The 12,839-nt window shown below is 48.7% G+C and overlaps 1 protein-coding gene across 3 annotated transcripts; it reads left to right on the top strand.

The window, feature by feature from the left end:
• Positions 1-7,837: 7,837 nt before the first annotated feature.
• On the top strand, positions 7,838-11,987 carry Zbtb45 (zinc finger and BTB domain containing 45). Of its 3 annotated transcripts, none has more exons than XM_087554439.1 (3): positions 7,838-7,918; positions 9,343-10,645; positions 11,291-11,987. In XM_087554439.1, the coding sequence occupies exons 2-3, from the start codon at positions 9,343-9,345 to the stop codon at positions 11,545-11,547; spliced, it is 1,560 nt and encodes a 519-aa protein (XP_087410565.1). In that variant the 5' UTR covers positions 7,838-7,918; the 3' UTR covers positions 11,548-11,987.
• Positions 11,988-12,839: the final 852 nt, after the last annotated feature.

The following is a 12,839-nucleotide window of genomic DNA, read 5'->3' as shown; positions in this document are numbered from 1 at the left end:
TACAGATATAGATATCTCCTTCTGACTCCACACGATGCTGTGGTGCTTGCTCCCTTGTAGTCAAAGTCATTTAGAGAACCTGGCATCAATCTTGCCTTCCCTGAGGGAACAGAATCTCAGGGACACATGGCACTGCAGCTTGCTTACAGAACACTGCTTGATCATTAGATGCTAAAATGTGAAAAACAGCGCCTTTCAATTAATTGCAATGAAATCCCTGAGCAACACAGGATTATCTGCTTATGTTTTCTAAAAGAGGTGCCCAGGGATGTGTCCTGTCAGTGCCTGGGGATACCTGATAGTGTAGAGGAAGGTCAGGCTGGCACCTGCCGACATTAAGGCACACATCAGATGCAGCAGCTGTTAGCCAATGTCTGGTGAAGGACTGTAAGCCAAGAGCACATAGCCCGAAGCTCAGCAAGTTTTTTTTTTTTTTTTTAAGTTTAAATTTATGTACTTACCTTGTTGTGGGAGTGGGGGTGCATAGGTCAGAGGACAATTTACAAGTCCCGGGGATCAAGCTCAGGTGATCAGGCTTGCCTACTGAGCCTACCTACTGAGCCATCTCATCAGCCTGGTTTTTTTGTTTGGTTGTTTTTTTTTTGTTTTTTTTTTTTGTTTTGTTTTTTGTTTTTTAGCATAGAACTTATTTTTGTTTTATGTTCATTGGCATTTTGCCTTCAGGTTCTGTCTGTGTGAGGGTGTCAGAAACTTAAGACCTGGAGTTACAGACAGGCATAAGCTGCCATGTCTGTGCTGAGAATTGAACCCCAGTCCTCTGGAGGGGGACTTAACCACTGAGCCATCTCTCCAGCCTCATCTATTTGTTCTTCAGATAGGGTTTCATAGATCCTAGGCTGGCCTGGAACTTGCTATTTAGCTGAGGATGACTTTCAATGTCTGATCCTTCTACTTCCACTTGATTTTGTTTTGGTTGATTGGTTGGTTGGGTGGGTGGGTGGGTAGTCTGGTTTTTCTTCTGGGTTTTCAAGACAGGGTCTCTCTGTGTGGCCCTCTTGTTCTGGATCTCACTCTGTAGAATAGGCTGGCCTTGAACTCAGGGGCCCACCTACCTCTGCCTCCTAAGTGCTAGGATTCAAAGTGTGCACCACCACTCCCAGATCTGTTCCCTCCTCCTAAGTGCTGTGGTTGCAGCGTGGGCTGTTACACTGCTTTCCAGTAAGTCTTTAGGTATGCACGGCTTTTCATCCATGGGTCCTATAGAGGTTCCTATAAATGGCAGGCAAAGAAAGAGGCAGAGAAGGGGCTGCAGAGGTGGCTCAGTGGTTAAGACTGACTGTTCTTCCAGAGGTCCTGAGTTCAATTCCCAGCAACCACATAACCACATACTGGCCTACAACACATAGCAATCCACATATCTCTGCCTCTCAAGTGCTGACATTAAAGGCATGCCACCACAGCCCAGCCCTGAATCCTTGTATTTAAAAAAAAAAAAAAATCAGCTGTCTAGATATTGATGTCCTAAATTGAGTAAAGAGAAAACCAACTCCCCCCAAAATGTCCTCTGATCTCCACAAGCACTCAATGGCATGTGTGGCCTATCACAACAAATAAATGTGATAAGTACACACACACACACACACACACACACACACACACACACACACACACATGCTTGCATGAAGTTTTGGGTTCAACACTCAGCAGCACATAAGCTAAGTGTCTTAGTTTCAGGAAAGGTAGCTCAGTGGGTAAGAATCCTGGCTGCTCTTCCAGAGAACTGGTGTTGAATTCCAAACACCTACATGGTGGTTTGCTGTGTCTGTAATTCCAGTTCCGGCCTCGTCTGGCCTCCAAGCTTTTGCGGGGTGCACAGACATAGATGCAGGCAAGTACTTATAGATTACTCATGGATTTTTTTTTCATTTTTTAAAAATTTTCGGGCTGGAGAGATGGCTCAGCCGTTAAAGGCTAGGCTCACAACCAAAATATAAAAATTTTCTTATTTTGGTTTTCTGAGACAGGTATGTAGCCCTGGCTATCCTGGAACTAGCTCTGTGGACTTAGCCTCAAACTCAGATCTGCCTACAGCCTACCAGCCCAAGTAAGTGCTGGCACGAAACATTTGTGCCACCATCAATACCGCCTCACCCTTCAATCCCCACCCCAACTGGCAATATAATTTGTTTTTTCTAATTAAAAAGAACTTTTCATGTTTTGGAGGATCTGGAGCCCAAGGGAAGGTGACAGGGACTAAGAGAGTAGATATCAAGACCTTATATTGTCTAACTTCACATCTAGGTACTGCCCCAAACCATTGCTTCAAGGTGACTTTAGATTAGTGAGAATCCAGTAGAGACTGGACCTTCTGGGATTCCTGTTTGAACAGCAGGTGATAAGGTCACATTCCAGTAAGTGGGGAAACCTTCAAAGCTGAAGCTCTCAGGAAGGGAAAGTTGTCCCTACGTGGTGCAAAGGCTAGAGTGAGAATACCATACCCCTCTCACCCCCACATCCAGATCCAGATGTGTTGTGGAAACCTCCAGAGGTAATTAAAGAAGATCTCTACATGAAATTGCAGCTCTTGCTCAGAGCTACAGGAATGTTTTTACATATGAAAGCTCCTCCCCGACAGCTTTCCCCTTCAGCACACATTCCTCGTCTCCACCCCCCTTTGTTGTCTTTAATTTCTGTCTGGATACTATTATTTCTTATGGTAAACTTTGGAGAGAGCGGGATGTGACCAGTCTCCTTTTTCTACTTCTTCCTTGGGTCTCCTCTGGTCCCCACCTTAAACTGCAGTCTAAAAGGCTTTTCTGGGGTTTTAAACTACCCTTCCCCAACTCAGGAGCTCCCATTTCCTCCCTTCCTAAATTGTCCCTTTTTGCTCACACTGCATCTTGCCAGGGGTTGTTCCAGCCTCCAATCTGTCTTGAATCAAGAAGCAATTTCCCTGGGGTATTTTGAGTGTCTGTTCCCTAGGTGAAATGGAAACAAAAAGAACAAGATGTCTGTATTTTGGAGACAGCCTAGGCCCACTAGGGTGAGGCTTGGTTTGTAGACAAAAGACCTGAGTTTTGTACTTTACCCTGGATAATAAGAGTCCCAGTGGAGGACCTTAGATGAAGTTAGCTTACAAGAGGAGGTTAAGATGCTAACTAGCAGTTCCCACTTGAGGGTACTCAAAGACAAGACCCAACTTACCGAAAGGAGGAAGATCTGTATGGTTCAGCTACTTTAATCTTTTTTTTTTTAAGATTAATTTATCATATATATAAGAACACCGTCGCTGTCTTCAGACACACCAGAAGAGGGCACCAGATCTCATTACAGATGGTTGTGAGCCACCATGTGGTTGCTGGGAATTGAACTCAGGACCTCTGGAAAAGCAGTCAGTGCTCTTAACCGATGAACCATCTCTCCAGCCCTAATCTTAATTTTTTATTAATATTTTTGCAGGACTGGTCACTGTGACCTCTCTTTCCCTTCAGTGACTGATCCATACTGTCTACCTCTTCTTTCCCCTCCAGGGTCTAGAATTTTAAAAATATTTGCAAGCCATGTAGTCTGATAAAACATCATGTTCTGGTCCAGACAGATGGATGGCTAAGCCTGTAAAGGCACCCACTAGCCACCAGGTGCAAGTTCAATACCCCCCACCCACATGGTTACAACCCATTACAGATGGTTGTGAGCCACCATGTGGTTGCTTGGAATTGAACTCAGGACCTCTGGAAGAGCAGTCAGTGCTCTTAACCTCCGAGCCATCTCTCCAGCCCTAATTTATTTCTTTTTAAGACAGGATCTCACTATGTAGTCCTTGCTGCCCTGGAACTTGCTACATAGAACGGGCTGACCTCCAATTCACAGAGATCTGTCTGCTTTCCCTGATTTCATGCAGTGTAGGAGATCCCAATTTAGAAACATCTCCAGCCCCCAGATACTTCTGTCACCTATTGCCACTTTAGAGAGTGACCGGAAACTGACTACCTAAAGTGAGCATCCTTGTGCCTCACACTGACAGGCAAGCTTTATGTGAAAGCCCCAGAGAAAAGTCCACTTAATAGATCATCAGGTTGCAGGCAAATCTACCTGTGTGCAGCTGTGTACCTCAGGCTCGTGTTTTCCTCCTGCTCGTTGTCTAGGGTGCATGTAATGTTTCTGCCCCCTCATTCTGTCACATGCTTACCTCTTTCTAAGCTTCTGGAATCTTGTTCAACTATAAGTATGTCTGCCTCTAAGAATCCTTCTCATTACTTTGGAGTTACCCCATCCAGTATCATCTATTTAAAAATAATAATAATAAAGAACACCAAAAAACCTCAAAGACTTACTTTATGGTGTATAGGTGTTTTGCTTGCATGTATGTTTGTGTACCACACAAGTTCCTGGTGCTCAGGTAAGACAGAAGAGGATATCAGGTCTCCTGGAACTGGAGCTGTGCATAGTTGTGAGCCACCAGTGGGCACTAGGACTTGAACCTGGGTCCTCTTGGTTAGGTTTCAAACCTGGGACAAATGGCTGCCAAGTTCTCCCCCGTCCTTCCCCATATAATCTTTTCTTCATTGGCTATTTTATTTACATTTCAAATGTTATCCCCTTTCCAGATTTTCCCTATATAATCTAACCATTTTGGTTACCTGATCTTTTTCATCTACTTTTTTGAGCCTCCTGGCTGATGCACCTGGTTCTTCTTTCCTCTCTCTTCCCCTCCTGCCCTGCTTACTTGGCTCAGAGCCATTACACTCTGGACTTTCCCAGATGTGTCTGCCACTGGCTATGTTCTCCCTTTTATCTACAGTAAAATTTCTCCTTCACATACATACCTAGAAGCAGTCATATCCTTTCCCTCTTTCTTCTCTCTCTCTCTCTCTCTCTCTCTCTCTCTCTTCACTGTGGATGAGCAGCAAGATTCAGTGGTCCCCTATTTTAAGAGTATTTGATGAACAACGTTGATCACATCTGCAAAAACTTTTTCTTCAGAGTATTCACTCAACATGACACAGGTTCTGGGGATTTGAGCGCCAGATATTTTTGTTGTCATTATTGTTGTGTTAAAAACAAGGGTCCTTGCTACGCAGCTCTGCCCAACCTGGTTCTCAACTCTGTAGCCCACAGTAATACTCCTACTTTAGCCTCCTGACTGACGGTGCTACAACAGCAGTAAATGCCCATTAATGGGAGACTAGTAGTGGAGACATAACATTACAAGCAACTCAAAACGTAAGAGAGTTAATCCAGATGGGCTGGTCAATCAGCTGGCCAAGGGACAGCCCTTCTGAAAGGTGGGGCCACACCTAGGAAGCTGGCCTCATCTTAAATGACAACAGAGAAATGGCAGAATAATTACACCTTTAATGACCTACTGTACTTTTCCTTTCCCCCAATCCCCACAAGCTTCCATGAGTTTCCATTGGGTCTGCCCATCTTGCTGAAGTACAATTTTGTTTTGTTTCGTTTTTGGCCTTTTTCTTTTTCCTTTTTTTTCCAGAGCTGGGGACTTGAACCCAGGGCCTTGCGCTTGCTAGGCAAGCGCTCTACCACTGAGCTAATCCCCAACCCCCGGCCTTTTTCTTTTCAATGCTGGCCAATACACTTTTTCTGGTACTTTTTCTTTCTGTAAAGCTCCTGTTCCTGTCGTGTGTTTGTTTGTCCACTGTGTGGCTGACTTCCATGCTGGCTTAACTCAAACAGTATGGCTAGCTTGTCTTCTTTCTTACCTCTGTTTTCTTCTGCTGGGTATTTATGCTATGCCTGCCCTGGTTTTGTTACTATTATTTTTAACTCTACTAGATCAGCCTCTCTTAAATAAACTTTTCTTGCCTTTTGAATCTTTTTGTTTTGTTTGTTTTTGTTTTTCTGAGACAGGGTTTCTCTGTGTAGCCCTGGCTATCCTGGAACTCACTCTCTAGACCAGGTTGGCCTCAAAGTCGCAGTTCGGGGATATGCCACCCCACCCAGATTCGGGGGAATGGTTTTAGGAGCTGAACTCCTTCTCAGATTAATTTGGTGATGCTTCATCGGCCAACAGGGAAAAGCTCAAAGGCAACTCAGGATAGGGCTGTGTCTGTGTGTTACCATAGGAGGCTCCGAGATGGAGGCTCTAATTTACATGACAGAAGATGAAATGAAGTTAGGGAGGGCCTGGGTGGCATAGCAGTCTAGTAAGAAAGTGAGGGAACCACAAGGGCACATAGCAGGGGTCCATTTAGCTGAGGAGAAATGAACAAAGAGAAGGCTGTCCAGGATGAAGAAAGTGATTCTGTGAGGGAAGGCAAAGTCTCTTCCTTGGGCTCAGAATCTGAGGAGATAAAGATGACACACCATTATGCTTGGTCCTTTTGCTGTTAATTACCTCAACCCAGGATCTCATGCATGCAAGCCATTGTCCCAGCTCTTTTACTGGGGTGGTTTTTGTTTTGTTTTGTTTTGTTTTGATAAAGTTTTTTTTAAAAGATTTATTCATTTATTATATATAAGTACACTGTAGCTGTCTTCAGACACACCAGAAGAGGGCATCAGATCTCATTACAGATGGTTGTGAGCCACCATGTGGTTGTCAGGATTCGAACTCAGGACCTCTGGAAGAGCAGTGCCTGCTCTTAACCACTGCCCGATGAACAGGTTCTTACAGCTGAGGCTGTCTTAAATTCCCATTCTTCCAGCTTCTCCCTCTCAAGTTATAGGATTGCCAGCATTCCTAGCTGTTAAATTTTGAGTTTTCTTTTTTTCTTTTTCAAATACCATCCTGTGTAGCCCACATTGGGCTCAACTCTGATATTTGGGAGTGACCTTGAACTTCTGATCCTCCTGCCTCAACCTCTCAAGTGCTTGGATTACAAGTGTGACCCAATGCACATGATTTCTGTGATGCTGAGGATCAGACCTAAGACCTCTGACCCAAGGCAAGCAACTGACCTACATTCCCAGTCCTAGATTTGGATTCTAATAAGATTTCCCTGGCTCACATTTCACCAGACTTTCAAATACATTTACAACACAGCTGTCCAGCTTGGGTCCAGGATGGGAAACAAAACATCCTGACATCTTCTCCCTGAGGCACCACCCGCTAGATTCCACAATACCACTTTACAAGGAGACCCAGAGCTCTATGCCTCTCCCTAGCCCTACTTACTGGTACCTGACCTTACATGGTGGCTGATGATTGTCCCAAGAATAGAGGGGAAGGGAAGACCAACCCACCACTTGATAGGTTTGGTTTACGGGTGCCTTGGACAACAAAAGGACCACTTAGGAGCCCCGTTTGGATGACTCTCTGGGCTGTTCTCCCTGGCTAGGCACTTTACTTAGTCCCTGCTGCTTGGTATCTGACTACTTTCGACTTCACTTCATGTCCTACATTCTTATTTGTGGCCAAGCTGGGGTTCTTCAACCTTTCATTTATAGAGCCGTGAATTCCTGGGAGTCTGGGTGGGGTGAGGTGGGAGGACCGAATGAGGACGCCTCCTTGGGAAGGTGGGCCTGTGTTCTTTAGGTGACTGCAGGGAAGCTCTGCAAAGCTTCTTCTGGGGTGAAGGCATAAGCGACTCAAAAGAAACTTCCTCTCCTGTGTAGGAGAAAAACCACCAGAACAGGTCCGGGCCTTCAGTCCCCGGATTCCAGCGCCCTCTCCAGACTGGCTCAGCATACTGAAGGCGTGGCCCGAGGACTGATTGACAGCTCACTCGGATCAGCCAGGAGACGACGGAAGCGTGCTCCAGCCTAGGGATCCCTAGCTCTATCATCCCCAGCTCTGCGATTTTGGTTCTGGCGCGGACCATACCGGAAGTTCTGCTCAACGACTCCCCAGTTTTAGGGGGAACAGCGGAAACGTGCTCCCGACTATCGTTCCGCCTGCGCCGCGGCTATCGGTTCCGCTTCGGGGCCCGGAAGTGCGGCCTTCAAGTTGACAAGCAGGAGGCAGCCACTGCAGGGCCTGGTGCCTGAGGAGTCGGAGGTGGGGGACGAGCGGGCATCCCCCTGCCTCAGAGTCTCAGAGAAGGCTGGGGCGTGCCAGGAGAGGGAAGCCCGCGTGAGGATCGGTGTGCAGGTTGCGAACGCAAGAGGGCGCTGCAGGATCGGGGCAGGGTGAGGGCAAGGATGCGGAGGCGGGAAACGGTGGGGGCAGATGTAATGGGCGTGAAGGGGTCTTTGGCATAGGGTGGGAGTGAGGTTGATGGAGCAAGGTACATGGCATGGGCGAGGGAGTTGTGGTGAGATGCAGTAGTAGATGTGGGAGAGTGTGCCTTTGTTCTGAGGCATCCAGGAAGGTTCAGCTACATCTTAGGAGTCTGGGCGTCAGGTGAGGTGGGTTTTGAGGAGTTATGGGTTGGCACATTATTTGAAAAAGGAGGCCGCTTGGTAGAGGCAGGTTCAAAGCCTTGGTCCGTTTTAAGAACTAATACATCGTCATAGAGGACCCAGATAAATTAGGTTCACAGGCTCCCCCTAGCTGCCGCGTGAAGGAAAGGCCTAAAAGTAGGGCTGTGGAAGGGACCTGCAAGGTGGCTTCCAGCAGTCCAGGCCAGTGGTAACTGGCACAATGTATACAATACTCTGAGAGAAAGGGAGAAATATCGCCGCGCCAAAGGGAAGAGTGTTTTTGTGTTAAGGTTCTAGAAACGTTGAGTCTGAGATCTCAGTCGTCCCTTTGTAAGGGGCAGGATTTAATGGGGCCCTGCTCTGGGGCCAGGGCCCTAGAGAGACAGACTGGTGGACAGTGGATAGATGTCAGGGTGTATCCTGTATCTTGGTTCTCTTCCTTTAGAGTAGTGTATGCAATCTGATCCAAGTGAAACACCCTTGTTTGCTGAATAAGAAACAGGCCCATAGACCTGGAGTTATCTGCTTGATGGGTTAACTGACAAATCTGATTCCAAGCTCCTTTGTGTGTGTGTGAGTGTGTGTGTGTGTGTGTGTGTGTGTGTGTGTGTGAGAGAGAGAGAGAGAGAGAGAGAGAGAGAGAGAGAGAGAGAGAGGAGAATATCTTCCCTTGTCCAGTCCCTCAGTACGATAGTATGATCAGTGCCAGCCAGCCAGGCTGATAGTCTCGGGTTCATAAGAAGTATGGGAATTGTTAAACTACGCTGAGTTTCAGCTTGCTGGTCTTTCACATTCCCTTGTGCAGTTTGAAAGCCCAAAGTTAGCACTTTTCAGGTGATGTAAAGAAAAACAAGGTTTTTCCCAAAATCATTCTGCCAGAAGGCAAATCCATCCCAACCCTTGTGAAAGCCTCCACATGATACTAGTTAATGGGCTTGGTTCTTGGGGTAATCCTAGATCTGCTTGGGGCCTTAGTGGTGCTAGGATAAGGATATCGGACTAGAGTAGACTAGAGACGAAAAGAAGAAAAGCCATCCTCCTTGTCTCCTAATCTTGCAGATGGCAGCCACAGAGGCAGTGCACCACATCCACCTACAGAACTTTTCACGCTCACTACTGGAGACCCTCAATGGGCAGAGGCTAGGTGGTCACTTCTGTGATGTGACTGTGCGCATCCGTGAGGCTTCTCTGCGTGCTCACCGCTGTGTGCTGGCCGCAGGCTCACCCTTCTTTCAGGATAAGCTGTTGCTTGGCCACTCGGAGATTCGTGTGCCACCAGTGGTGCCTGCGCAGACAGTGCGCCAGCTGGTCGAGTTCCTGTACAGCGGCTCGTTAGTGGTGGCACAAGGCGAAGCACTGCAGGTACTCACTGCAGCATCGGTGCTTCGCATCCAGACCGTCATTGATGAGTGCACACAGATCATCGCTCGTGCCCGTGTCCCCAACCCCCCGGCGCCTGCGCCACTGCCACCACCGGTGCCCCCTCCACTCGCACCTGCGCAGCTGCGCCACCGTCTGCGCCACTTGCTGGCTGCTCGTCCCCCAGGTCATCCCAACGCCGCGCACAGCCGCAAGCAGCGCCAGCCCGCGCGTCTTCAGCTACCTGCACCCCCCACGCCCATCAAGGCCGAGGGGCCTGATACCGAGCCAGTGTTGACTGCTGCGCCTGAAGACAGAGGTGAAGAGGATGACGATGAGGAGACCGATGAAGAAACCGACGCTGAAGAAGGTGAAGGCGTTGGCGGCCCGGGTGAAGGCCAGGCTCCCCCTGCCTTCCCCGACTGTGCAGGGGGCTTCCTTACCGCTGCAGCTGACAGCGCGCGAGAAGATCCACCTGCATCCACTGGCATCACTGATTATGGTGGTGCCGGAAGAGATTTCCTTCGGGGGACTGGGGTCACTGAAGATGTGTTTCCAGATAGTTATGTGTCCGCTTGGCATGAGGAAGGCAGCGGAGGTCCAGAAGGTTGTCCGGTGGAAACGTCTGCTCCACCCGACTGTGCCCTGGCTGGGCCTCGCCCAACCGGTGTAAAGACCCCTGGTCCCCCAGTGGCTCTCTTTCCCTTTCACTTGGGTGCTCCTGGTCCCCCAGCGCCAACACCTCCTACTCCATCTGGGCCAGCCCCTGCACCCCCACCCACCTTCTACCCCACGCTCCAGCCAGATGCAGCCCCCAGTGCTCAGCTGGGAGAAACACCGGCTGTGCCTGCAGCCCCTGCTGCTCAGGCCACAGCCATCTCAGGCACTCCTGTGCGTGCCCCCGGTGCCCCAGGGGCTGAGCAACCCGCCTATGAGTGTAGCCACTGCCGCAAGACGTTCAGCTCTCGAAAAAACTACACCAAGCACATGTTCATCCACTCTGGTGAGTGGAAAAGGAAATCTCCTTTACTCGCACATATTCCTAGATCCTTAAATCATTGGAGATTTGGTTCCTGGATGGGATTGGGCACTCAATTGGGCTTTGTTTTATGTTAATCCTAAAAGCCTAGAAATTTGACTACTTCCTATAAAGCGGTTAATTGGGAAGTGGGAGCCTAACTTTCCAAAAAAGCCTTCAAGGCCTTTGGGAAAGACTCAGCCTGGCGTAGCCAGATTAAAGGAAGTGTTGGTGGGAAATTTGCCAGCTTCCTCAGTGGGAGCTGCCGGAAGAGGCTTGAGGTGAAGGAAGATGGGATTAATTCCCATAAAAGTGGCTCATAATAATGGTCTGGATAGAGGAGTCTGGTGCGAGTTGGGCAAGAAGAGTCCTTGAGTTTGGGTGAGATCTGTGAATGTAGTCCAAATAGGCAATGGTTGTCATTCCAGACAGTGTTCTCTTTTTAGATCCCCGGTAGACAATAGCATAGTTAAATGGTGATAAGGGTGCAGGAGAGGAGTTCCCTGCAGAGCAGAATTCCAGAGAAGTTTCCTGACTTGACTCAGGAGGGGAGAATAGAGGAGTCCCTACCACGGACAGGGTCCAGGAAGAGCATGCTGAACTAAAATGTGGTTTGCTTTGTCATTGTAGGGGAGAAGCCACATCAGTGCGCTGTGTGCTGGCGATCCTTCTCGCTACGCGACTACCTGCTCAAACATATGGTCACACACACCGGTGTGCGAGCCTTCCAGTGTGCAGTGTGTGCCAAGCGCTTCACTCAGAAGAGTTCACTCAACGTGCACATGCGCACACATAGGCCTGAACGTGCGCCCTGCCCTGCCTGTGGCAAAGTTTTCTCACACCGTGCGCTGCTAGAGCGACACCTGGCAGCTCACCCTGCACCTTGATTGGGAGCCAGCTTCACACAGCTGACTGATGCTGTCACATGCCTTGGACTAGGTCTACTCCACCAGAAGTCTCTGGAATATGGACCCTTTCCCTTCCCCACCCTGACCCTGTTCTCCCCTGTGGACTTGGGACCCAGAATCCTATTTCTTTCCTACACTTGCTTAACTTCTCTCGATGGGACAGTGAGATGATCAGGGCCCCTGTCACCTCAGGAACCATTTCCAGGTTGGGCTGGGCAAACACTTTCTTGGTACCTGATGCTGGATTTGTGACTTACCCCCTACCAGGTATGGTGTCTAGGGTTGTCCTCTGCCCCTGTGTTGGGCTAGAATTCTCTGACCTCTGGAGCCACCCTTTCCTCACTGGGCACTTATAGAGGCCCAGATGGACCTACCTTGGGATTTTAGGCTCCAATCTAATAAAGGACACTGGGCCAGTACATGATTCATAGGCTTTCTGGGCTATGGGGTTGGGGCTTGGTCCCTGTGGTCCTGACTTGCACTTTTGCAGTGTCCTGGAATCTCCTGAGCAGGTAGGCACGATGTGTTTTGGGATTTCAGTGCATGGGCGGGCTGCATATATAACAGTCTTGAATGTTCAGCCCTGTGGGCACAGGAGTCCTAGGCCCAATGTTGGCTGCTACATTCCTGTCTTCAGACACACCAGAAGAGGGCATCAGATTCCTCTATACCCACCATGTGGTTGCTGGGAATTGAACCCAGGACCTCTGGAAGAGCATCCAGTGGTCTTAACCACTGAGCCATCTCTCCAGCTCCAGCTGCTACATTTCGACAATGCAGAAATGGAATCCCCTTTGGACCGGAAACCTTTTAGATTTGAGATTCCACCTCCCCCATTTTGATGGACACCTCCTTGTGAGATGCTCAGGAAAGTTCTTTGGAGGGGTTGGGGATTTAGCTCAGTGGTAGAGCGCTTGCCTAGCAAGCGCAAGGCCCTGGGTTCAGTCCCCAGCTCCGAAAAAAAAAAAAAAAAAAAAAAAAAAAGGAAGGTTCTTTGGGGCCAGCGTGCTTTGAGGGCATTTGAACCCTGGATGTTAAGCACTAAGTACTAGAGAACCCAGACTGAACTGGATGGCTGTGTCAGCTGAGCGGGAAGCAAGCATGGCTGGGAGCCAGCTTGCCGATGAGTGATCTAGTGACCTAGTGTGGCTGGGAGCCAGCTTGCCGATGAGTGATCTAGTGACCTAGTGTGGCTGGGAGCCAGCTTGCCGATGAGTGATCTAGTGACCTCGTGTCAAAGCAGCCAGCGTTAGACCTGTTATCCGCTCACA

Source organism: Rattus norvegicus, chromosome 1 (assembly GCF_021556685.1).
Source record: "Rattus norvegicus strain SHRSP/BbbUtx chromosome 1, alternate assembly SHRSP_T2T, whole genome shotgun sequence".
In the NCBI taxonomy this organism is placed as follows: domain Eukaryota; kingdom Metazoa; phylum Chordata; class Mammalia; order Rodentia; family Muridae; genus Rattus; species Rattus norvegicus.
The sequence above is the reverse complement of the archived record's forward strand: the minus strand, read 5'-3'. Positions and strand labels throughout refer to the sequence as shown.